Below are 27,356 nucleotides of genomic sequence, written 5' to 3' on the forward strand. Positions count from 1 at the left end.
ATTCTGACTGGGGTTGTGGGAAGGGGAAGAGAGTGGTTTCCCCCCATATTGCCTTCTTCCTTCCCCTCTTTGCTACCAGACCAGCTTCACTGTAAAAGCTCTGAGTAAAGGCAGGGAGGCCATCTTTATTCTGCATAAAACTGAATTGGCTAATAGCTAAGCTAGGCAGAGGTGAGATCTTGGCTGACTAAAGTAGAGCTGGGTGGGAAACTTTTTTCCTATCCCACAAAAATTGAAGATTTCACAAAAATGTTTGCAGTTCTGTATCAGGACAAAACCAAGACCTTTCAAATTTAGAGAGGGAAGGTGTAGGCACTCACCTAGGATGTGGGAGACACAGGTTCAAGTCCGTGATCTGCCCGATTCAGACAAAGTATAAAATGAGGGGTTTATTTCAAAATGCACCTAATCATTTAATTTTTGCATCTCTACATTTTGACTTAAATCTAACCTATGAAACATCAAATCAGTGGTTACTTGTTCAGTAATGAGCTGCTACTTGGTTACTGCCAAGGAGCATGATTGTCTTTACACAATTTCAGTGGTTATGATTGCATAACTTGAATTAATAAAGAAATAAGAGATTATGGATCTTTGTTGTATACAGGTCCCTTGATCTTTAGCTCATTTGAGTTTTGAGATCACTGCATGGTTAAACAAGTATAGACAATAGTAGATAAAAGGATCAAGATCAGACCCAGCTTTTTTCCCCCTGTATCTGTGTATCTATAGCTGTCTTGGTAAACTATTGTTTACTATGTTTCACTGATAAAATTGAAGATTCATGCTAGAGTGTGAAGTTAAGTTAGAAGCAGTCTTTCTTAAGAATACATAGAGAATAAAAATTAGCATAAAGGATTTGTCATTATGCTCTTTTCAGTTCTCATCAATGTTACACACGTAATTTGATTATATGTATGTTTACTTTAAAAAAAAAAAAACCCACAACCTACTATCCTGTTCACAAGACTGTTAAATGAGCTGTTCAAAGAGTGGCTTTTCGCTGTAATATTAGAGTATGAAGCCACTTAATGTGTTTACTGTTTTAACTTTCTGATATATTAAGTTTTATATTCTCATTTAAACACACATGCACACTGTATTTGAACATTACTTAGTATGTTAACTGGTGCATTTTTATTGACACCGACACACTATATGGATGGCACCTAATAAGTTATTTTCCTGAACATCAAGCTAGTTATGTATCTCTTGGTGAGTGGGAGTAGGGAATCAGTGGGAGCAACAAAATAGTCAAGATACAACGCTGGCATACACAGGATCTTGTTGAAAATGTAATTTTTCTGTTAGTTTTGATAACCGTATGCTGCAATTTTGAATGCACCAGAGAAAAATAATCCAGGGTATCTTTAATGTATGTTCTCTTTAATCCTATTAAAAGGAGCAGCATACTGAAAATAAATCTTAAGCAATGCAAACACTTGTGGTACAGTCATTTAATTATTCTGCAAAAATTACCATAACTCAGAAGTAAAAGTGCCCAATAGTGCACAAATAAGGCTGGCTAAGAAGAAAGAAGAGTCCTGTGAAAATAGGAGTAGAGCTGCCACACATACTACCCAGCTAGTTTCCCTAGAACTTCATATGTCCAGCAGTCTGTACAGTGTGTTTCTTCTTCTTGGAGACAGGCTAGACCTGTGATCTTGTGCTGTTACTGGAGTTTATTCCTAATTCTCTACCTGTCAGTACAATAAACTGCAGGATACAGGCTTCTTTTTGTAGTGGCTTTTTTTCCTCTTAAAAATCCACCTAGATTTTTGTTAATTTAAAATTAGATCCTGAGCCTGTATGGCTCTCTGTAAGCTTAAGTTCGGGGGGTGGGATGACACTCTTGAGGGCTTGAGAGAAGGAGTGTATGGCCTGACTCAACCTCCTTTTCTTCGTAGGGGAAAAAAAAAAAGGATAGTTGATAGGGAGGAGAGAGGAAATGGGGAGGCCAGGAAACATTCTACTTGTGCGGCACTCGAACAGCCCCATGCCAATGGGGCAGACTTCCTGCTGTGCCAGGATCCCCAGCAACAACAGCACCAGAGCTAAACTTCATCTACTTTTACACTTTTTTTACCTATAGATACAGTATGCTTGAAAGGATTTGCTACAGTAGTTGAGTCATTCAAGTTTGAGGGGCTCAGCCCTGCAGGCATGTATGTTCTTGAGCAATGGTCCCCAAACTGTGGGGAGCACCCACCCCCCCCAGAAGGGCACAGAGAAACATTCTGGTCTGTGCAGCAAGGCCCAGGCCAGCCCCCATGGGTGGTGGGGAGGGAGTACCACCCGGCCCCACTTGACCCCCTGCTGCAGCTCAGCCCTCATTCCCTCTCCGCTCCCAGGCCAGTTCCGCCTCTAGCCCCAGTTCCTCCCCCTGCTCCACCTTCAGCCCAAGCTCCTGAACTGAGGAAGCCTTGGCTGTGCAGTAATGGGGGCGGGGTGCAGACAGATTCCATTACTGGTAAGCAGGGTGCTTGATAGGAAAAGTTTGGGTACCACTGTTCTTGAGTAATTTTGCTAATTGGAGTTGTCCCAAAGTCATCAACTGGTCTACTCACATGAATAAAGATACTGTCTGTAAGGGTTTCAGGACCCAATCCTACAGGCTTTTGTATGTGAAAGGTCTTTTGCATGGCATATGTTAAGTTTCTGAACTACTCTACATATAATAGAATTTAGATTAATGCACACTGCATTTTACTGCTGCATATGTGTTTTATGATGTATCACTGTAAATATGGTTTTGAAGCTGCATTGAAATCAATATGTTGATGTCTAGGTATTACTATAAATGCTGCATAGAGCTTTCTAAAGATATGGGGGCAAAGTCATTAGTTGGAAAGGTTGCTGTATTACAAAATTCCAAGTATAAGGGTCACAGGGTCCACTCACCACAAATGGCATCTCCTGCTGGCCATCCTGGGGATTTAGCTGTGCCAGCTTGTGCTCTCCCTCCAGCATGGTTTTCTCCCGTCTTGTCTCACTCTGCTGCCCTGCTCACTCCTGGGTCTGTAGCTTCCTCTGTGTGGCTTGGTCCTCTGGCCAGGACACTAAAGTCCTCCCCTTCTAGGGTATTCACAGTCTTTCCAGACCTGCTGTCTGACTGGTGTCTCCAATGCCCTAGCCACTCCCACCGTGGCTGGTAGGGGAAGCCAGGCCCACATTCTACACTGGGTTCCAGCCCCAGGACCCTTTAAAAATCCGCCACAGACCTACCTCTTGCTGCTGGTTTTCTGGGCTTCTTCCTGCATATCTTATCTGCCTGGCTTGCTCTTGCCCCCTCTTGGGGAGTGACTGCAGCCTTTCCCAGCAGCAGCTCCCCTTTCTGCAGTCAGTTACTAGGCTTTATACAGGCCCTGCCTGTTCCTCCACAGGTGAGCCTGTCCTTAATTAGCTGCCTCCAGCCTAAATTGCCCCTGCTTGCAGCCTAAATAGCTGATTGGGCCTACCTGGCTTAATTCAGCTCTTGCGGGGGTAGTGTGGGGAGTCCACCCCATCACAATTAGTAAATATCCAACTTCATAGGCTTATACAAATTGGAAAAAGTATACATTAGATGCCTAGATAGAGTAGAACAAATAATTCTTATCTTAAGCAAAAATAGTTTATTTGAAAGTGGAAGAAGGGTTTCTGAAAATTGTGATTTTTATAATTTCTTCTCTGCATTTGCATGTAAATATATATAATCTATTATTGAACATATTTGCAGCACTGATGAAACAATGAGTTTTAACCAAAAAAGGGTGAAGGAAATAAACTTGTCTTCAGTAAGTTACTTTCTGCACTACTGGTTTAAAAAGACACAATTGCTGTATTGAATTTTTTTTATATATCAATATAGTGAAAAGATTTTTGTGGAGGTTTGTCTTTGCTTTTGTTGTGAATGTCATCTTGTTGTTTGTATTCCTGAATATAACACTGTGAAACATTACGACCTAAGTCAGAGTGAAAACCTTGGAAGCAAAATGCCATAATTAGTAGTTGAAACATATTTTTATTCACTTTACGTCACCCAGACATGTGTTAGATGCTGTACAGTATAGACTGACCATGTCTAATACATTGTCAATTTTTCTGTCTTTTTTTCCCTGCAGGCTGCACTAAATTTTACTAAATATTGTGAACCAGTGGTCAGAGGAGAAGGTAAGTGCTTTGCTTTTCTATTAGGCTGTTTCTATGAGTGCTGCAACAACACCGCTGTAGTGTAGACACTTGCTACAGCAATGGAAGAGGTTTTTCCCATCTTTGTAGTAAATCCACCTCCTCGAGAGGTGGTAGCTAGGTTGACAGAAGAATTCTTTAATCAGCCTATCAGTGTTTATGTCGGGGCTTAGCTTAACTATGTCTCTTGGGGTATAAATCTTTTACACCAGTGAGCGACGTAGCTAGGTCAGCCTAAGTTTAAGATGTAGACCAGGCCTGAGTAGCAGTCCACATTTAAAACGGTGCGGCTCCACCTGTGCCTCTTCTGGAGTGCCCAGCTTTGATTCACTTTCCATTCACTCTGACTATCACAGCAGTGTTGCTTTTACTGTCTAATACGGCTTCCGTATGAGGATAGATTAAGAAGACTAGTACTTTTTAGCTTGGAAAAGAGATGACTAAGGGGGGATATGATTGAGGGCTATAAAATCATGACTGGTGGGGAGAAAGTAAATAAGAAAGTGCTATTTGCTCTTTCTCCTAACACAAGAACTAGGGGTCACCAAATGAAATGAATAAACAGCAGGTTTAAAACAAACAAAAGGAAGTATTTCTTCACACAACACACAGTCAACCTGTGGAACTCTTTGCCAGAGTATGTTGTGAAGGTCAACACGATAACAGGGTTCAAAAAAGAACTAGATTAAATTCATGTAGGATAGGTCCATTAATGGCTATTAGCCAGGATGGGTAGGGATGGTGTCCCTCGCCTCTGTTTGCCAGAAGCTGGGAGTGGACGACGGAGGATGGATCACTGGGTCATTACCTGTTCTGTTTGTTCCCTCTGGGGCACCCGGCATTGGCCACTGTCGGAAGACAGGGTACTGGGCTAGATGGCCCTTTGGTCTAACCCACTGTGGCCGTTCCTGTGTTCTAATGCACACAAGGCAACATTTGGAGTGTAGCAGAAGCAGATTAACAAGCTTTTAGTCAGTGTTTTATGGAGATCAGAGGGAAACTGCTGCCAAGCCCTTTTCCCTCCACTAACAGCTGCTCCCTCCTATACAACTTCTCCCCATACCTCAACAGCTAAGACAAGGGAGAAACTACCTTACCTCTCAGGCCTAGGAGTGGAGAGTGAAAGCAGCTATTCTGTTAAATAGTCATGGAGTATCACAAAGTAACCACAGTACAGCATTGTTGCCTTGCAGCGTGCTGTTCACATCAGTAGAAGATAATTCTGTATCATGGTAATGCAAATATTTCAGAATGTCAGGGTGTCCCATTGATTATTTGGTGTGTCTGACTCCATTCAGCTATTCAATTGAATTTCACTCTTCTATAGGTTAAACACTTTTTCAGAGTTTACACTAAGAAAGCTAATTTTTACTCTACGCAGCAAATGAACGTGACACACGTCGACTCTGGAAAAATATTGAATCTCATTTGAAGAAAGCAATGCAGACTGTTTATCTCCGGGAAATATCCAGGTAATTGTCCCTTTATATTTTTAGCCATCCACCTCTCAAAAAAGCCTTACTTAAAATGTCATATATGTGGTGAGTAGTATTTCTTCCTGTCAGACTGACTCTCCCTTTTTCTTTTAACGGTTTCTTTGTAGCCATAAAATACCACAACTATACTTGTGTGTCTCAGATAGGAAAATGCAAACAAGTGTTCAGTGTGTTTTATGAGATGTTACGAAGCTATTAAGTTAATGTGTGAAGCAGATTTTAAGGCAAAAAGCATATAAAACTGTTTATTAACTGGACACTGAAGCAGTCCTCCACCAATGGAGATTTGCTTAGTCTTTCACCAATGCCCAGGCAAACAGGTGGACGTTGCATCATGCCTGGAAAGTCAACAATAATTCAGACTGTCTGGAAAGGGCCATCTAAAGGAGAGAGCCCCTTATGGATAATGTTCTGTCAGCAGCTCCTCCCTGTTATAACAAAGGTCAGATATCGGTAAGGTGTTTCTGCTGTCATTGGATGTGTTAGGTATGACTCAAGTGTCCTGTCTTGTTCTATAGTCTTTAATTTTTGGTATACTTAGTTGGTGGGTTTTTTCAGTGTTGGGCTTTTGGGGTTTTATTATTGACTTACATTTTAATTTACAAAAATGAAAACCCCTTTTAAACATGCTTATAATCCAATAAATCTCATAATTTGATTTGGTAGGAGATAGAGGAAAAAATATAGGGTGCTTTTCAATAATTCATGACTTCTGAAACATGGAAATCCATCACCAGAATATATAAGGATAACTGAAAATGCTCTTTTAAAAATTGCCTCTGAAGTTCCACAGTGTATCATTCATGTCTTACTATGCAAACCTCAGGATTCTTTAAGGTACTATAAATATGAGAGGCAAACACACAAGCTCCTCAAAATCATCTTATTGGGGCAAGGTTTATAAATCCACTGCACCATCATTGACCTGCAGTTCCTTTCTTTCCTTCACCTCCTGCTTTCATGGAACAAAAACCTTCTTCTCTTCATGGGATTATTTTTAAATAGCATTAAGAATTTATAGGTGGCTGGGTGGTGGTGAATTAAATTCTTGATCAACTTTTATTTGTGAGAGGGGCTAGAGACTGTCTCCATAATGGCACAGGCAAAAAAAAAAAAAAAAGTGCAGAACCAAGATGTATTTTAGAGACAAGCATAATCTGTGTTTGGATGAAGGGTATTTGTTCAAAAATTATGTGTCTGTGTGATTCAATCTGAGTGAAAAACCATAGCCTTGCTCACAGAAAAGGCTTTGGTGGCTAAAGGACCCAAATAAAGCCCCCTCCTCCCCCCCTTGTTAATCTGTTGGATCTGACATCCAAAGACTTTCCTAAAACTATAAAGTGACCTGTGAGGAGTATCTGAGGGGCTCATTTTAAAAAGCATCAGAATCTTTGGATCTGTGCCCATTGGGTAGAGCACTTGTATACTCTCAAGCTGAGAGAACTTCTCAGATCTGTTGTTAGCAGCTTCCAGAAAGAAGCAGCATAGGTGCTCAAATACAGCAAGAAACACTGATCTTCAAAAACTGCTAAAGAGTTCTCTCCCCTTGGGGGTTCTAGAAATAGCTGCTCCAAGAAGCAGTCATTAATGGTGTCTAAAAACTTCATCTCAGAATCCCATACTGAGGGACTGCAGATATCCCCCATTATGATTGAGTTTTCTACTTTTAAAGCCACTCTAATCTCCTGGAGCATTTCACAATCACTATCACCATCCTGGTCAGGTGGTCGATAGTATTTTCCTACTGCTATACTCTTATCATTCAAGCATGGAATTTCTATCCATAGATATTCTAAGGTACAGTTTGATTCATTTAAGAGTTTCTCTATTTGACTCTATGCTTTCTTTCATATACAGTGCCACTACCGCACCACCTAATGTCATTCCTATGTATGTTGTACCCTGGTATTACCGTGTCCCATAGATTATCATCACTCCAAGTTTCTCTAATGCCTATTACAGGGAGTCCTCGGACTTACAACGCAGTTCTGAGGAACGAATTGTGTCGTAAGTCAAAACGTTGTAAATCAAAACCACTTTTACCATAAGAATCAATGGTATGAAGGGGCGACTGGTTCCTGAACCAAGGCTTGATACACTATTTTCACCACAATAACCCAGATTTTTGTACTAAATGAATTATAGATGACCGATGTTGCATCAATGTATTTACTGTACCCTGTATTTTGTAAACACCATTCAAACAAACAAACTCATATATGCTGCTCAGAATGCAGGCAACACAGGCTCAGAAAGCCAGGGAGAACGACACACAAATGAGTAAGGTAGTTAAACGGAAATTAATAGGTACAGTCACAAGAGTGAAATGCCTGCAGGCTGCATGGAAACTTTTTAAAAACATCATAATAGAGGCTCAAATTAAATGTATACCCCAAATTAAAAAACACAGTAAGAGGACCAAAAATTGCCACCGTGGCTAAACAGCAAAGTAAAAAGTAGTTGGAGGCAAAAAGGCATCCTTTAAAAACTGGAAGCTAAATCCTTTTCAGGGATTATTGTCATGAGGGTCTTTTAAGACAGGAAGTACAATCTCTTGCAGTCTTTGTGGTGATAAAATCCAACGGAACTGATTCAATCAGGGGAGGGTTCTACTCCAGGTACTGTACTACTTGGGTTCCCAAGACAAGAGGAGGATGGAGACTGATTTTAGATCTCAGGACTTTGAACAGCTTCATCCTCTCTTTGATTCAGGTTAGTAACCCTGGAAGTGATCATTCTCTCTTTGGATCTGCGGGGGTTGGTCTGTGTATGTGTCTCTCCCTCTCTCCCTCCCTCCCTCCCTCTCTCTCTTCAAGATAAACACTTTCATATAGCTGTGCACCCTTATCTCACGTTTCCTATCGTTCATTCTTGGCAAAGACTACTACCATTACTGCATCCTACCCTTGGGTTTTTCAGCTGCCCCAAGGGTCTTTAAAAGTGCCCTTGGCGGTAGCAACTCATCCTTGTCAGATGGGAATAATAGTCTCTCCCTATTTGAACGACGCACTCCTTTCTCGAGGTGCAATCAGTAACCAACAGGACCCTATCTCTTTCCCACTCCTTGGGCCTCTGCCATTCTGGACACCATTACAGCCAAAGCATATTTGCCCATGGAGAGACTCGCTATAAGGTCCAGCCTCATTTCCACAATACATCAGACCTGCAAACCACAGTGAGGATTTGCCTTCAACTCCTGGCCACATAGCAGCCTGTATATCCATAACATCCCTTGCAAGACTATACACTTATTTTCTTCAGGTTTGGCTGTGCATAAATTGTCCAAGTGGGTGTCATACCTCAGAGGGTCATCAGCTTCCTCAATAGGTGGAAGGAGCCTCAAAAGGTCTGCTTTGGGAGTTCCATTTTCATGTCCCCCCAGATAATCTCTATAGATGCTTCCCTAGTAGGCTGGGGCACCCATTTCCAGGATTTCACAGCTTAATGGAGACCTTTCTCCAGATCAACATTTTAGAATTCAGTGCAGTCCATTAGACTTGCCATCACTTCCTACCCAACATCAAGGCCACTCAGAGTAATGCTGGGCAGCAGGGCTGCAATGTATTTTATAAATCGCCAGGGAAGAGCAATATCCCAGTCCTTATGCACAGAATTAATAAAACTATGGAATTGGGGTACATATCTCACCGCATAGAGATCTTAGCACCGGTCTACACTAATGGGGGGTCGACATAAGATACGCCAACTTCAGCTACGTGAATAGCGTACCTGAAGTTGGCGTATCTTAGGTCAACTTACCTGTCCATGAGGACAGCGGCGAGTCGACCGCTGCCGCTCCCCCATCGACTCTGCTTCTGTCTCTCGTGAGCTGGAGTTCAAGAGTCGACGGGGAGCGCATTTGGGGATCGATTTATTGTGTCTAGATAAGATAGATCACTACCCGCCAATCTGGCAGGTAGTGAAGACCTGCCCATAGTGATTTATCTACTGGGACCGAAGAACACTGTAGCAGACTTCCTGAGCAGGAAGTGGGAACTGAGTGACACAGTATTTCAGACACCTGGGGTTCCCCAGAGAGAGATCTTTGTAACACCATCCATGCAGAGTACTGACACTTCTATTCAAGGGGAAGGCACAGTCACAACTTGTTGTGAGATGCCCTCCTTACGCTCTTGGCCTCACATGTCACTCTGTTTATCCCTCAGCACCGTTGTTTCTCAAGGTCCTAAATAAGTCCACACAAGAGAAAGTGGTGGACATCATCATAGTGCCATCATGGCCAAGGCAGGTATCTGATTTGTCTGTCCCTGTGACCACCACTTCATCTTCCTCTGGCAGCAGATCTCCTCACCCAGCAGTCAGGCACTGTGTGACCCACCTCCGTGCCTGACTCCTAGGTGGCTCTCTAGCGCACAACAGGACTGGTCTTCAGAAGACCAAATGATATGGCTCAATAGTAGAAAGCCTACCTACAGAAATGAAGATGTTTTCAAGCCTGGTGTATCCATCAATCTGTACCTCCTCTTGAGTCTCTCCTCATGCACGTTCTCAATTACCTGCTAAATTAAAAACCACAGGCTTATCACTGAGCTCAGTTCAGGTTCACCCTGCTGCTATTACAACTTTTCACTTCCTCATGAGGTTTTCAGTCTTTGCTCACTCAACCATTGCAGGATTCATTAAGGCTCTGTTTAACTTTTACCTATTTATGAAGAACCTGCTACACATGGACTTCAGCTTAGTCCTCAACGCTCTGAGAACCCCCTCCATTTGAACCTACAGGGAGTTGTCCTTCATTTGTCCTTTTTAAGACCTCATTCCTCATAGCCATCACCTCAGTCAGAAAAGTAGGGGAACTCGGAGCACTTAAGGCTGACCCACCTTACACTCTGTTCTGTGGCAATAAGGTGACGTTATGTCCCCATTGCTGTCTTCTGCCTAAAGTTTCATCAGAATTCCATATTAATCAGGACATTCATCTACCAGTGTATTACCCCAAGCCTCGATCTTTGCAAGAACAAGGGAGTCTCCATGTGCTGGATACACAAAAATATACCTTGGCAGGATTAAGCTTCTTGGCTTTTCCTAGTCTGTTTTTTCCTGTTTCCATGGCAGAAAGAATGAAAGGGCAAAGACTGAAAATGGGTTTCAGGATGCATCCTCACCAGTAACAAAGCCTCGAAGGTGCGTTCTCTACCTAGGGAGATGGCCCGTTCCACCAGGGCTCAGTCTCCCTCTACGGCCTTACTGAAGAACATACTCATCTTGGACATTTGCAAAGCTGTCACCTGGTCTTCAGTACGTTTTCTCAACACTGCTCTTGTCGGTGCATCAGCTCTAGAAGTGGCCTTTGAGCCTCTTCTTTGGCTCATACTGAATCCACCTCCTCAGCACCCTTCCCCCTCAGTTGGGGTGCTCCTTGGGAAACTGCCAACATGGAGCACCCATAGGAGCAATAACTCGAAGGAGGAGAGGTTACTTACCTTGTACAGTAACAGGAGTTCTTCGAGATGTCGGTACTGTACTACCCACCCGCCTTCCCCTCAGCTTCAGAGTCGTTAAGAGCACAAGAAAGACCATATTGGATCAGACCAATGGTCCATCTAGCCCAGTATCTTGTTTTCCAACAGTGGCCAATGCCAGATGCTTCAGAGGGAATGAACAGAACAGGGCAATTATTGAGTGATCCATCCATTTTTTGTCCCAGCTTCCAGTGGTTAGAGGCTTAGGAAACCCAGAGCATAGATTGCATTTGTGACCATCTTGGCTAATAGCCACTAATGGATCTATCCTCCAGGAACTTATCTAATTCCTTTTTGAACCCAAAAAGTTATACTTTTGGCCTTCACAACATCCCCTGGCAACAAGTTCCATGGGTTGACTGTGTAGCTTGTGAAGTAGTATTTCCTTTTGTTTAAAACAAACCTGCTGCCTGTTAATTTCATTGTGTGACTCCTAGTTCTTATGTGAAGGGGTAAATACACTTCCTTATTCACTTTCTCCACACCATTCATGATTTTATAGGCCTCTATCATATACCCTCTTAGGCATCTCTTTTCCAAGCTGAAAAGTCCTAGTCTTTTTACTCTCTACTCATGTGGAAGCTGTTCCATCCCCCTAATCATTTTTGTTGCCCTTCTCTGTACCTTTTTGAGGTTGGCAACCAGTACTGCACTCAGTATTCAAGGTGTGGGTGTACCATTTAATACCAGGCACTCGAATTCACCCGTCTTTAGTATTTAGACTTCTAGCATTTATATACAAACACTTTTATAAAAATTTTCATTTTTTAGCTGTCTGCCATTATGTGATGTAATTGAATGGAACTCTTTTTTTTCATTTGACTTTCTCTTCAGTTCCTACCTGTACTCTATCAACTTCATTCCTATCTTGTTTACTAGGATATAGAGAATTGCCGTTAATAGATACTTCCCTAAGGGATGTCTCCATCCGAACTATGTGCTCCTTTGCACCTGTCGGCTTTCCCTCAGCCCTTACTTTAAAAACTCTTCTACAACCTTCTTAATTTTAGATGTCGGCAATCTGGTTCCATTTTGGGTTAGGTGGAGCCCATTCTTCCTGTATAGACTCTTTCTTTCCCATTCTGTATAGACTATGTTTGAGAAGGAACCGTAGTGGTGGCAAGCCTCTCCCACCCTGTATACCTTGTACCTGAGCACAAGGATGCATAGGGCACAGGTCTGGACCTGCTCACAAAATCTTGGCTCACGAGTCCATGGATTCTGATGTGGAGGACCCATAGGGACAAAACCATCTTGAACTCCAGTTACTCTGCAAGGTAAGTAACTTCTCCTTTTCATTTGGATATAACAGGTATTCTTTCTTTAAACACCTGTCTTTCTTTTTTTAGCTCACAGTGGGAGAGAATACAGCAGGATGATGGAGAACCTGGGCACTTGAAAGGTATCGAATAGATGCAATAATTCTAAATAGTAGTAGTTATGGTAGCAGTTATTTAGTGATATGATTGCTGATCCCTAACAAACACTTGAATGGAATTACTTTACTGAGGCCTAGGTTGTACCTCCTTCCTTGGTGCAGAATATGCCTGGATGTTGAGCCTGGGCATGAGGGGGGAAAATAAACCACTACTCCTACGTGCAAAAGGGTGGGGAGTAGGCTGATCCACAACCCTGTGCATGACCAGCAGAGATGGCTGGATCTGAAGGAGAAATATGCTGCCTCTGGTAATGGGCTTACACAGCATATACCTGAACAAAACAGGAACCCTGGACAAGTTGTGGCTGAGAGGTATGTGAATCATGACTGTCACAATTCCTTTCTACTGCTGCCTCTGGAGTAGTGCAGCTCTGTGCCACCACCCGTTAGGCAGAACTGAGAGTTAAGTCTTAATCTGCTCTTTAGTTTTCAATTACTCTTCAGGGAAGATTAACATAATAACAGCCATACTGGGTCAGACCAAAGGTCTGTCTAGCTCAGTATCCTGTCTTCTGACAGCGGACAATGCCAGGTGCTTCAGAGGGAATTGACAGAACAGGTAATCATCAAGTGATCCATTCCCAGCTTCTGGTAAACAGAGGCTAGGAGATTACTAAAATGTCTTCTTTGAAAAGCCCCTCTGCCATTCAGCAATAGATTCTTGCCCAGTTCTGAATTTTTGGACCATCTTTTCCCCCTAGTCTCCACCATGGTAAGACTCTCTTCTTTTGAGAGGCACTCAGATGCGGTATGTTCTGTCAAAGCTGTGGTGATAGTTTATAGATAATGTGGTAGTGATCAGAGTGAGATTCAGACCTTTACTTTTTAAACAAATATGTTACTTTTGCAGTGTGTCTGGTCAAGGGAAATAGAATCATAGGGTTATTCCTAAACCTCCTATTTTCACCAAATGACAACAATACACTTATTCCTGATTAGCTCAAAAAAGAGAAATTTTACTCAGTTACTTTCAGGATACTTAAAGCTTATACGCTAGGGAAAATGGTTTTGTTGGTAAATAACATTTCTGACATTAGCATTGTTCTAAAGAGAAATTAATATGTAATAAACTGTACTGTGGATGTAATTAAGCAAACAGTTATTCAATGCATAATGCTAATCCCAGCAGGTCAGAAAGATGGAGTAGGAACACAGGCATTTCGGTATTCAACTCAATTGTCTACAAGCAGGAGTTTCTTTTATCTGGGATTGTGTTTTTAATTAAAATACTGTACGAATAAAACAGCTACTTGACTGTTAGTAGAAGCTGAAAAAAATATGCCGTGCTTTCATGACTACCTGAAAGGAAACTTGTAAATAACCCTTCTCAAGTGCTCCACAATTATATTGTGGACTCTGAAATTTACACTAACTTTTAAACACGTTCCACTGTTTTGATCCTTATTCGTTAAACGTACAAAGATTAAAGCCTGCATTTTTTGTTTGAGCGTTGACAGGTACATGCTTGGTATTGTACAAAGCACAGAAGACAAGCTACATAGGGCAGGGAACAGTCTAGATGAAAAGACAAAACTGAGCAGTCACAAAATAAGACCCTCTAGGAAACTGACCTCTCCAGCCAGCAGCGAAGATAAGGCAGCCTGCTGGTCACACACATTTTAAATAAAAAAAAAAAAAATTACAGTGACTGGAAGAAAGTGGGGAAAGAGAAAAGTGTAGAAATGGAAGGGTGAAAGGAAGGAGGAAATACACATCATAGAATACTCTTGTGTATGTAAAATATATGTAAACTTGCAAAATGCATGTATAGTAGACTAGACCAAACAAATCAGGCTGAGAGTTTTGAAGGTAAAAGCAGTGGTGAGCTGGAGTCGGTTTGCACTGGTTCGCTCGAACCGGTTGTTAAATTTTGAAGCAGTTTTAGAACCAGTTGTTAACCCGCTTCCCTGCAGGGGGCGCTGAGGCTTTGATGGGCTCCGACCAGGAAGTGATGTAATTCCTCCTCTGGCCGCCGGAGGCGCTGCGCTGCGGGGAGCCATGTGGGCTGCCGCCTGGCCCTGGGCATGATCCCTGTTGCTGCTGCTGCTCCCCCAACCCCTGGCCCTGGGGCTCCCGCTGCTGCCTGGTGGGTCCCCCACTGCTCTGCTGGGCCTGGGTTGCGTCCTACTGCTCTCCCCGTGAATATCCACTACCCTGCCTGCAGCCAGCCCCTGCCCGCAGCCAGCCCCTGCCTCCAGCCATCCCCTGCCCGCAGCTAGTCCCCGTCTCCAGCTACCCCCACACCTCCTGTCTCCAGCCAGCTCCGCACCCCTTGCTTCCAGCTAGCCCTGCCGCACGCCCATCTGCAGCTGGCACCACGTCCACTGGTGCCCTGCAGTTCCCAGGGCAGTAACCCTGCACACCTGCTTCAATGAGGGGGACATAGAGCAGCTGGGACCCACACATGTGCACACCCTAGGGTGACCAGACAGCAAGTGTGAAAAATCAGGACAGGGGGTAGGGGGTAATAGGAGCCTATATAAGAAAAAGACCCCAAAATCGGGACTGTCCCTATAAAATCGGGACTTCTGGTCACCCTAGCACACCCCCAGGGAGTGGCGGGGACCCACACATGTGAAATGGAGCTCATTTCTAGTTCAGGCCCATCTTTTTAAAAAAGAACTTTAGGCAGGGTTAACATCCGTATTTTCCCAGACAGATCAGGCTTTTTGGTTCTTAAATCGCCATTCGGGAAAATACGGACGTATGGGAACCCTGTTGGTACAAAAAATACATACTGGGGCACATCCCTTAAATCAGAACTTTTTTATAGGGAACCGGTGGTTAAGATTTTGGCAGCTCATCACTGGGTAAAAGGTTTCCAATCCTAAATAAAATTAAAAAACTAAATGTCCAGATGCTGAGTTACAGCTGAGAAACCAGCCACCACCCGGGTGTCGATGTGTGTTCAAAGATGTAATTTGGCTCCCTAGTTGGAATCTGGCTCATTGTGGAGCTGGTTCCTTGAGAAGTTTATAGCAGCCTGAAGGTCAAATCTCAATTGGGAAGAGGACAGATTAACAGTTTTGCCATATCCACACTAGCGAACCAAACTGTCTTAAACCAGATTGGCCTGAAACTGTTTTAAAATGTGAGGATGGTTGGTTTTTTTGTTTTTGTTTTTTTTAAACCAATTCAGCAAACAAAGATCATAGCTCAGTGGTTCCCAGATCATTCATGAAATCTGTCGTCTTCTTAGTAGTGGTATTTGTCACAGTTCAGGGTAACTGGACCTGTATTCCCCCTCCATGGTTCAGCAAGGGCATCCCCTCTACACTTGCGGCTCTTAAGCCATCACCTGTCTTGGGTGGAGACCTGTAACTCTCTTCCTCGTGACCAGGGTACTTCTAGACTGCACAGCTCCTTGCCTATACTGTGACCTCCCCAACAAATTCAGGTTCCCTAAGTCGGTCTGCTTTGCTGTTATGTACATACATACATACAGTAAAGAATGTAATTGCCCACCGTTAACCTACCACACAGCTCTTTCTCAGTAAGCACATTTATTCTTAAGGTGAAAGCATTACAGAGAAAACACTAAAAACAAAACCAACAGCCCTACACGCATGCTAATAAGCTTACTGGAGGTCATCCCCTGACTCCAACAAGGGCTCTGGCTGGTGAACAGTTCTTCAAACCCCACACAGGGGTTTTCCTCTGGTTACTAGTTCATTATTCCTTTTGCACAGAACAAGAACACTCACTCTTATGGGGCCTCAGTAGGCCAAAGTCCTTCCCTAAGGATCCCCGCAACCATGGACCAGAGATCCTGTCCACTTGCTGAATCAGAAAGATGGCCCTAAGTCAGTTTAAACTCAGGCTGTTTATCCAAAAATCCTTTCTGTGCCTGCTGGTTCCTGGAGAATCCAGTTTGAACCAGTATATGTGAGTCTTTCTCCAGGTGGTGGTAGCTCTCTGAAAGTGTTACAACCTGAGTAAATTTGCCTAATAATCACCCACTGTCCCTGGAGGGCTGTTGTCCCTGTCCTCCATGGAATTACGTAAAAACCCTATCCCACAATGATACATACATTCAATGAGGTTTCCCCTGGATATTGAAGGAAATTGTCATCTGTTGCTGTATTTATTTAATCTTTGTATTACTGTAATGCCTGGGAGCCCTAGGGCAGTCCACCAGCAAACTGAGTGCTGGTTTTGTTTTGATTCAAGGGCCAACTATGCATGTCACACTGTTCCACAGCACTGCCTGCTTTACTCTTGGGATACCCGGGTTGTAGCAAATATCCATCTCTGCTGACTTTCAGGAATGGAGCAGGCAGAGAAGAGGAATGCTGCAATATGTTTGCCCTTGAGAACCAGAACAAAACTTACTGGTCTAATTTTAAGCCTCTCACGGTTAGAATGCTCCCTCGGTGACTCATAAACTGTGTTTGTTTTTATAGGACTTTCTGCACATGCTCACGTAGAACTTCCTTATTACTCTAAATTCCTTCTAATAGCTGCATACCTTGCATCCTACAATCCTGCCAGGACAGATAAGAGGTTCTTCCTTAAGGTAACTACTATGTATTTTTTTCTTACTGCTGTATGCCGGAGTCATGCGTACTTCTTCACTCAGGTCAGAACGCCTTTAGGTCATTTACTTTCAGTTCTCTTTTGTATCTTATTTATTTGGTTTGAATAAAACTGACTTTGGATCACATATTGTGGTATGTTGACAATTGTCACATCATTACTGATGTTTAATATGAAAAATGAACTGTTCTGATAATTAAAATATGCATAATATGTATGTAGCACTATTGTCTTGCATGGCATTTATAAGGTGACATAGTCCCCTTCCCTGAAGTATTTGTGATCCTGCAAATCGATGCGCTGGTGTGTACTATTATTCACAGTTTGAATCCCATGGAAGAGAGCAGAATTCCATGTGGATCTAAAGGGTTTGCACTAGTACATCTGTCTGAAGAATAGAGGCCTTAATTTGACAAGATACAGACGGTGGAGGAGAGGAAAAGGTTGCAACAAAAAGCAAAGTGATTGAGCAGTTATGCTTACCATTTATATTAGTAGCTGCAACAGTTTTTATACTGTAAAATGTGTAGGTGTTGTAGGCAAGGATAAGAAATTGGAGAGTGAGAACGCTGAGGGATAGAAGCTTGCTAATTCTTTAAGAAATCTTTTTTTTTTCCCCCTCCATCGCAAAACCTATAAATATACTGTCCATGTTTTGAGATACATATACTGGAGTCCTTAGTGTTGATATACTAATTAAGTAATAAACTTGGACGTGGTGTTCATTTTTTATGGTGGTTATATGTGCCCATAATGAAAACTAAATGTTTCACATTGGTCTGTATCATTTTGTATGTACTTCAGAAGAGGAGAGAATTATTTGTAATAATTTACAGATATGTGTACATAGCCAAATATTTCATTTCTAACATTTGGGAAGAAATATATCACTGGAAGAACTTACTTGCTGAATAATAACTCCACTGTTTTAACTTCTGATTTCATGCGGACTTCTCTCTCTCCTCAGGATCTAAATTTAACTGTGGGAAATAAGTCAACAAAAGCATTTATTTTCTTTATATATACTAAAAAGAACAAGGAAATTATGAGTGGTGAAAAGATATGGCTTTATTTATCTCCGTCATTGTAGCATGTCTGAAATCAGGCTCCAGTCCTTCAGTCCCTGTGCATGGGCATACTGGTGCTTCTCTTCAGTGCAGTGAAATGCGTAGTTGGAACATGCTCCTCAAAGACCTTTGAAGTGCGAGGCCGTGTAATAAATTTGTTGGCTTTTTAATTAGTCAAGTTAAATATCTTGTCAATCATTGATAAAGCATGAATAATCACCATTTCTACCACAAGTATCACCTGAGAGCACTTAATCAGGTGTTAAGGCCAAGTTCACAAATTAGCAATATCTCAAAAGCTAGAACAAATAGCACTTAGGGAGAAGCTTTCTAATCCTGTGTCCGTGTGTCCTGGGAGCTGTAGAAAGAGAACTTATGGTTGGAATTGTAATGAGATCTGATGGGATTTGGGCAAAAAACTTTATATTGGAATCATTAACCAAAGTCTCATAATTAAACAGGTGTGAACCAAAGGAACGTTGGACCATTAAAGGCGATACTACTATTATTAAAATAGTTACCACTGTAGATAAATTGAGACAATGTTGCAAATTAAAAGCAGCAGAATGTTGACAAACAATTACAACATCAAAATAATAAATCTCAGTGATGTCATGAGTTGAAAGAAAATTCCAGTACAATTTAACGTACAATTTTTCCCTTAAAATCTCTTAAAACATTTTAAGTGCCCTTTTGAAAAAGGATAACAGTTGACAGGAGGCCACCGTTTTGTGCAAAGTAGGATTGAAAGAAAAAATGGTCTTGTTCTATTGCATACCATATTGAAAATCTGCTTAGAATTTATTTTAAGAAGTGCGTACATGTGTATTTTGTACTTTATACTAATGCTAAAATGGATGCCTATCTATGTACTGTAAGCAGCCTTGACATAACTTAAAAATATATTACAAATAAGATTTTAATGTAACTACTCAACTGCAGCAGTATAATTCATATAACCCACCACCCGCAATCCAAGTAATTTTCAAAACTCCAATTATCTTTCCCTTACCCCTCCATCAATTCCTTATTTCTTCCCCAGCCCCTGTACTTTGCCCTTCCTTGATCCAATCCTTTCTCCCTCAACACAATCCTTCTAGATGAATTTTATCTGCTCACAGGACATCAGCTACTTTCTTTATTCCAATTACATTTTTACCTGTCTACTCTTGACGTGACCTTCACATCCTGTATGTTGGCCTCTTTTTGACACTTTATTGCTTTATTTTGTGGCTATCCTGTTGTCATCTTAAATATAAATGAAATAAAACTGAGTTCCTTGTATAGACTTCAAAAATGATGTAGGTGCAAACTGGATGCATTTAAAGATCAAGGGGCAGCCGCTTTCCCATTTCTAGAAAGACAAAGGAAACACGCTATGGCCTTTTCTCAAGCTGATTTTGAGGCACGGGATGGGGTGAGGTGGAAGGAGACTCATAGAAATGGCTCTCTGCCTCTTCTGATTAGTGTCAAATTTATTTTCTGATGGCTAAGTATTTAATTTTCTGATTTTTAAATTTGTACATTCCCCCCCCCCCCCCCATAAACCACTTTACAAACATAGCAACACCGCAGGGTGAAAGTTTTCACCTAGTGTTCACACAGTTTATATATGAGGGAGCCAAGAAGTTATGCCTAGAGTGTGTTAGGTACTGAATAAGCAGTATGTTGTTAAGGACAAAGATAACTAATTGGCATGTGATAAGTAGGCAGAACTATGGTAGTAGTACATTACTATAAATATGTAATGAACAGTTGTACGTTCGTTGATTTTTTCCCCCCCCCATCCTATTCAAGTTATATAACATTAACTTTTTGCTGTCATATTTGCTCATATTTTGCTTCTGTGTTTACAGCATCATGGGAAAATCAAGAAGACAAACTTTTTGAAAAAACATGAAAAGGTATTTATTTAGCTTTCAATCCTCACTCACAACTAAATACTGCTTTCACCTGTAGTAGTGGCTATATATTTTCCCCTTGCCACCTGAATGTATGATTTAAAGAGCATACAAGAGCATTGCATGCTATAATCTCTAGTTTATTGGTTTACTTGATGTTTACTTTTCATACAAGGCATTGTTATTATTAATAGACATATTTTTGTTTTAAGAGGACACGCATTACATTTAATTACAATCATGTAGTGGAGATCACTTCTGATCTTGTTAGATAACATCAATTTGTACATTTCTCATGTTTCTACTTTTTTAAACCAATACCACTTTTCCTTCAGATGTGAAGTGGTGCAGTGGTTTTGCTTATAAAAAAAAATACTGATGTGGCTCATGTTAGAAAAGCAGAGACCCGTTGCTTCATCCTCTTTTTTATGTCTGAGACTAAGTTTAAACTTTATGGGCAAAATTCTGTGCACATACAATGTGAGAGGAACAATAGGCCAAAATCTTCAAATCTGGTGCCTCAAGTTTGTCTCCCAAATCCATATTTAGCTATAAAATTAACTGAATAGGCACTAATGTATTAGCTAAATATGGGACTTGGTATTTAGAAGGTGTCAAGGTTCCTCCCCCACTCTGAACGCTAGGGTACAGATGTGGGGACCTGCATGAAAACCTCCTAAGCTTATCTTTACCAGCTTAGGTCAAAAAGTTCCCCAAGGTACAAAATATTCCACCCTTTGTCCTTGGATTGGCCGCTACCACCACCAAACAAATACTGGTTACTGGGGAAGAGCTGTTTGGAAACGTCTTTCCCCCCAAATACTTCCCAAAACCTTGCACCCCACTTCCTGGACAAGGTTTGGTAAAAAGCCTCACCAATTTGGCTAGGTGACTACAGACCCAGACCCTTGGATCTGAGAACAATGAAAAAACCTTCAGTTTTCTTACAAGAAGACTTTTAATAGAAATAGGAGTAAATAGAAATAAAAAAGAAATCCCCCCTGTAAAATCAGGATGGTAAATACCTTACAGGGTAATTAGGTTCAAAACATAGAGACCCCCTCTAGGCAAAAACTTAAGTTACAAAAAAGGTACACAGACAGAAATAGTTATTCTATTCAGCACAATTCTTTTCTCAGCCATTTAAAGAAATCATAATCTAACACGTACCTAGCTAGATTACTTACTAAAAGTTCTAAGACTCCATTCCTGGTCTATCCCCGGCAAAGGCAGCATAAAGACAGAGACCCCTTGTTTCTCTCCCTCCTCCCAGCTTTTGAAAGTATCTTGTCTCCTCATTGGTCATTTTGGTCAGGTGCCAGCGAGGTTACCTTTAGCTTCTTAACCCTTTACGGGTGAGAGGCGTTTTCCTCTGGCCAGGAGGGATTTTAAAGGCGTTTACCCTTCCCTTTATATTTATGACAGGTCATAGTTAAGGCTATGTTTATGTCACAGAGGTCATGGAAGTCACAGAATCCGTGACTTCCAGAGACCTCCATGACATTCTCTGCTTCAGCCCCAGCGGCTGCAGGACTCTGGAACCGACAGCCAGTGGGGCCCTGGCAGGGTTCCAGCAACAGTTGACAGCAGCAGCAAGTGACTGGGTGGGGGTCTCCTGCGAAGTTCTAGCCACAGGTGACAGACTTCTGAAGGGGCCCGCCTCAGGGTTCCAGTGACGGGCGACAGCCTTGCTTAGGGGGAGGGGGACACCTCGGATGAGCGGATGGGGTGTCCCATTTTCTCTCCAGGGTGACTGTTTCCCAAAGCTCTCAGCCGCTGTGGGCAGAGGGGGAACCCCACAGGTCCCAGCCACTACTGTAGTGGGAGAAACCATGGAACCGCAGCTGCAAAAGTCACAGACAGGTCAAGGCTTTCATTAATTTTTGTTTATTGCCCGTGACCTGTCTGTGACTTTCACGAAAAATAACATGACAAAATCTTCACCTTAGTCATAGTACCCGTAAACCCCACTGTTAGTTAGATGTTCAGTAGCTTTGAAAATCAGACCACTTTTAGGTGCCTAAATATGGATTTAGGAACCTAACTTTAGTCACTCAGGGTTAAAGTTTGACTGCTTGTCTGTTGTGTGTGAGGAAAATGTATGTTCCTTAAGGAAATTTTGTAATTATTCCATCAGGAGAAAGGATTTAAAGAATAGTGGCCAAACCCTTTACCCAAATAAGTTGTTGCAACTCCACTGAAATCCATGCAGTTACACCAGTGTACGCTAGAAGAGAATTTGATCCTATGACTGAGTAACGTGTAAATTGGTATATTAAAAAAAAAAAATTCTTAATCCACATAATTTCACCTGTCTAGAATGATGTGAAATGTTAAACTTATTTATATTAACATCTATCTTGTAAATCCTTAACTCCATGGAAAGCAAGTATCCTTTAATTATAGAACTCTCGTGTGTCTTGTCTCTGACATGTGAACTCCAGAGGATTTTCAAAGATTCTAATTATTTTCAGGACTGTTCTCTACCCTGAAAAACATCCACATCTCAAGTTGTGGTCACAGGTCTTGTGGGAGGGAAAGAGAAACAGGAATGAATAAATACTGCATCACAGCCCAAATCTTCATCCTTCCCCTCCAGCTGCAGGAGGTGCCTTGCTCCCTTTCCTATAGGCAGTAATATCTCATTTAAGGTGGCAAGATGGGGAAAGGCAGGAACACAAAGCAACTGGATAACCAGAGATTTGATGATGGGACATAGAGCCCTCCAGTTCATGGTCTCTATTTTGAATTGGATTCATATTGACTGACTGTGACCAAGGGCTAGCACCATTAGCGTCATAGTTTATTGGAGACGGATTGATGTCTCTGTCTAATCCCTAGTGGACAGATGTACTTGCATTTAAAAAAAGTTTTATATTTATAAATATTTTATTTCTATTTGTTTGTTTATTTAAGCACCCACAGGTGCTGTGCAAACACATAGTAAGATGTGGTCCGTGCCACCAAAGATTTTACAATCTAATGTAAAACAAGATGCAAAAAGTGAGTGTAACATGGAGTAAGAAGAGGAAGGAGGTCAATGTAACAGTGACAAGATCATGAAGTGACATAAACTAGTTAGTGCACAAATTGCTGATTCTGAGTCAATTACCTTTTTCTGTTTTTGTTTTTTACAAATTCTTTTCCTATTTTCAATTTTTTTAAATAAAGCCCCTGCCTATTTCTGTTTTCACTGATTTAAACCTTTGCTTACTTCCAGGGTTTGTTAGCCTCTGCCTGTTAACTTGTCACTAACTGGCACACACTTATTAGCAGTATTAGCATGTAGATTTAAACTTCCTATGACTGCATCTGTACCACAAACTAGAGATGTGGTTCCCAGCTCTCATACACATACTTGCACTACCTCTCATCGAGTACAAACAAGCCTGAAACTGATCAGGACGCACTTGCCACGTGACACTTCCTGGGGACGCCCAGAGTTGTGAGGCACCTTCCCTTATGACAAGGAAGCCTTATCTGCGCCTACTGTGGGTCAGTTCCCCAACACTACTAGCCTCTGGCAATACAAGCACTGCCTTCCAGGCCTCTGCAGGCCCTGCTCTGTCTTTACAGGTAACGATAAGGTATACTGCAACCTCTGAGCACTACACTACAAGTGTCCCCCTGGAGTGTCTGCCCCTGTTCCACTGGACACTCTGAATTCACAGATCCACTGCTCCCAAAGGAATAGTGTACACCAGCTTACTGGTTACACTTCAGGATCACCACTCCACTCAGCACACAGTACTTATATATGTTTGTAGGAAAAACAAAACATTAACAAAAAAAATACAGACTCAAGAAGAAGCAAGTAGAATTAATGGAAACGGTTACATATAAAATCATAACACTTTCTAAAGCCTATATTTAACTAACAAGACATTGTCCTATCATATAGAACAAAAATTAATCCAAAATCCTTCTGGTGTATTTCAGCCAGGCTTGGCTGTGATCTTCCATTCATGAGACAAATCACATTGTCCCCTTTTCGGTCCCAGATATATCAAAATAGCTTTTTGATCATATTCATAATCAGGGCATCCCCTGCTAATTGTTCTTCCCTGTGGCCTCCCTCTTGTTGACCTTGCAGTCTTTTAATTAGCATCTGGCTCCGCATGCTGATAGGCTTACCTGTGAGAGAGACGATGCACAATTCACACTTGACCAAACAAAAAGAGATGAGTCTCCAATCCCCTGCCTGAATGAATTTGTCCAAGGCCAGTCACCTCCTGGTGACCTGCTTTTAACTTCAAGGCTTTAAGAACATAATTCCAGTCTGAATACGTATTATCTTAAATATTATTCATTCATATATTTCACAATGACTAAAATGACCAGTGTATTGAGACCTCACATGCCACCCTTTGGCACTCTTATTTTGGAGATGTCAGATGCAGTGGAGCCTTCTAAACCTTATTCACCCCTCTGCCAGTTGACACCAAGATGTCCCTGGGTCACAGCATGGCTAAGCTGTGCTGCTGCCGCCTCTGCTATTGTGGTTTCACTATTCATACTCTTGTTAGCTCAGTGATTGTGTACGCAAGCTGGGAATCACACCCGTAGCTCATAGTGTAGACACAGCGTAAGTGTTACCCTACAGTAGGGTTGAGGCACATGAGTGGTGTGGATTGAAGAAGCTTTTGTTGCTGCCCACAACATAAATGACTTTCAGATAAATAGCGGACTTTTACCAGTTTGTATGGTTAATCTAGCACATGTCATGATCACAAACCATATTTTTTAAAGGAAGAATTCTTTCTCTCAAATTAAAATGAACCTTTTTGAATTACTATTTACATTGAACATTGCCACGTGTACCTAAAATTGTTTTTTTTGTTTGTTTTTTTGTTTGGCTAGGGCATTGGTATAGGGTGACATTTTTTTTCTAGCCACCATTGAGTCAGACTGCAAGCCTTGCTTTGCTAGTATAGGAAGCTGCTCTTAAGACTTGAATGATCTAATTCCTGGGATTCAAGCTACTTCCTTGCAGTATTTAGCTTCAAAGTAAGACTGATTCTAATTAGAATCTCTGATTGGAGCCCCTAAAAGTATTCTACATAATTCCATTTATTAGAATTGAGAAAACACCTTTACTGTATGGAAAATAGCTTGGAGTTGAATGTGTTCCCTTGATACTAAACTTCAGCTCCTGGGTATTGAGATGGTTCCATATAAGAAACTGAGAAGTGTATTCTAGGGTTTAATCTGTATTTAATCTGATCTATGCAACACTTTAAGTGGCTTTCCGGAGCAATTGCAGTATCCTGTTTCTCACATTACATTTCACATATTATTATTCTTTGACCAAGTCCCTTACATAGGTGTAAACATTGGTTGGTAGGTATTCCCATTTTACAGGTGAGGAAAATGAGACACAAAGATCGAAGGCCCAGTCTTTGATGTAAACTCATGGAGGTTCACTGACTGTAATTGAGCTTTGCTAGTTTACACCAGCAAAGAATTTTTCCCTAAGTGGCTTACCTAAGGGCACCAGGAGTCAGGGGCAGAGCCAGGCTAAAAATTTAAGAGATCTTGATTCCTAATTCCTTATTCAGTCTGTTAGGCCATAATTTTTTTTCTAGAACAAGCAAACCTCCCACTTCTGCTTATGTAAGACATACCCCTTTCTAGATAACTGATAGACTGATACTGCAAGCCCTACTGAGAGTTCTGCCAGATAGAGCTGCAACTGCAGCATCTCCCTAAGCATACTTTGTATGTTCAAGTATGTCAGGTGTTGTCTTTGAGACTGAGTCCTGGTCTACACTGCGGGGAGGGGGGGGAATTGATCTAAGTTACGCAACTTCAGCTACGTGAATCATGTAGCTGAAGTCGACGTACTTAGATCTACTCACCGCGGTGTCTTTACTATGGTGAGTCGACTGCTGCCACTCCCCCGTCGACTCCGCCTGAGCCTCTCGCAGCGGTGGAGTACAGGAGTCGACGGGAGAACACTTGGGGGTCGATTTATCGTAATGTGGCGGATAGTGTAAACATACCCTCAATTTTCTATTGGCTTTTGGTGCTGTACCTCTCATCCAGTTCCAGTGTGATAGACTCCTGTTGTGTCAATCTTCCAATTTAAAATGCCCCCTCTCTTTGTCAGTTGAGGGAGTTCAAACATGTTGGCTGGCTCAGAAAAGAGAGAACTGTAGTAGCATGGTGAGAGCATGAAATCCCCAGCCACGTGAGGTTAAGAGCCCATTCCCTTTTCCCCATACAGAAATGAGGTAGATCTAAACCTGATGGGTCCTGGTTGAGCTTCTGTTCTTTTTGAATATTTCAGGCTGTCACTCCTTTAAGAAATCTTAAAGCTTGGGTACATTGATAGGGTTTTGTGAAGCGGTGTAAACTTGTGGTGTGATCAGAGAGTTAAGTCAAATAACCGAGAGGTAGGGAATCTTCCACTGTAAAAGAAGAATGTAAACACAAGTAATGCCAACTAGGAGAAAAGCCTTAGTTGAAGTGGAGGGAGCTTTTCAGGGAAGAAAGTACAAGGTGTTTGTGGTGAAGAAAGCTGGGAAAGAGCAAAATGAATCGGAAGAGCTTTTAAAAAAAAATACAAAGAAAAAAGTATAAAAAATTCTGAAAGGGAAAGTGTCTTTTATAAGTTTTAAAGTATTTCATGTATATTGGAGTTTTTCTGCTTAGCTCCTTGTACAAAAGTCTTATAGAAATGAGACTTGAAAATTTCTAAACTATGCGTATGGGAATTTTCATAGTTTCTGCTAAAGAATTCTATAAACTGCTTTTGAAATTCTTTTGAAAAGGATCTTATTTAATTCCATCCCTGTTAAATTATGGGGCTTTTTCACAAGGTACTGTTTCTAGTAAATAGTCTGAAACTTCAAAGTATGGGAGTCAGTCACAGTAGAGAGACTTGTGAATTCCCAGTACTGTTGAGAAGTATCTGTACTGTGGTTACGCAAATCTTTGTACTCTAATTATTGCTGTTAGCTAATTAAAGTATATGTATATACGTAAAAAAATAAAGTGAAAGTTACTCTTTGAACCAAATTCTACTCTGTGACATTGGTGCATCCCCACCTGCCTGCATTCCTGATACAGACCATCTTAAACAAGGGCTTCCTTCACTAATTTTGTTTTTGTATGGCATGTACCTCAATCATTTCTGTCCAGAATATAGGAACAAGCGTTCACTTCTCCTCTCTCCCACCCGTCTACAGATACTTGCTGCCAGTCTCACCCCTGGACCTGACCCTAATTCTTATTCCATTCATTCAGAAATCTAGAGAGCATTA

At 41.6% G+C, this 27,356-nt stretch overlaps 1 protein-coding gene across 4 annotated transcripts in view; it reads left to right on the forward strand.

Annotated features, from left to right (window-relative positions):
* The window catches only part of ORC5 (origin recognition complex subunit 5), a 138,254-nt gene that overhangs the window by 26,195 nt on the left and 84,703 nt on the right, over positions 1 to 27,356 (forward strand). For all 4 annotated transcript variants that reach the window (XR_012637614.1, XM_074942514.1, XM_074942515.1 and 1 more), the window contains exons 8-12: positions 4,104 to 4,152; positions 5,552 to 5,642; positions 12,499 to 12,551; positions 16,991 to 17,103; positions 20,047 to 20,094. Coding sequence is in view for 3 of the 4 variants with exons in the window: in XM_074942514.1 (XP_074798615.1) it covers positions 4,104 to 4,152; positions 5,552 to 5,642; positions 12,499 to 12,551; positions 16,991 to 17,103; positions 20,047 to 20,094 (354 nt within the window). In the remaining variant the exon portion in view is untranslated. The remainder of the gene's footprint in view (positions 1 to 4,103; positions 4,153 to 5,551; positions 5,643 to 12,498; positions 12,552 to 16,990; positions 17,104 to 20,046; positions 20,095 to 27,356) is intronic.

Source organism: Natator depressus, chromosome 1 (genome assembly GCF_965152275.1).
Source record: "Natator depressus isolate rNatDep1 chromosome 1, rNatDep2.hap1, whole genome shotgun sequence".
Lineage (NCBI taxonomy): Eukaryota > Metazoa > Chordata > Testudines > Cheloniidae > Natator > Natator depressus.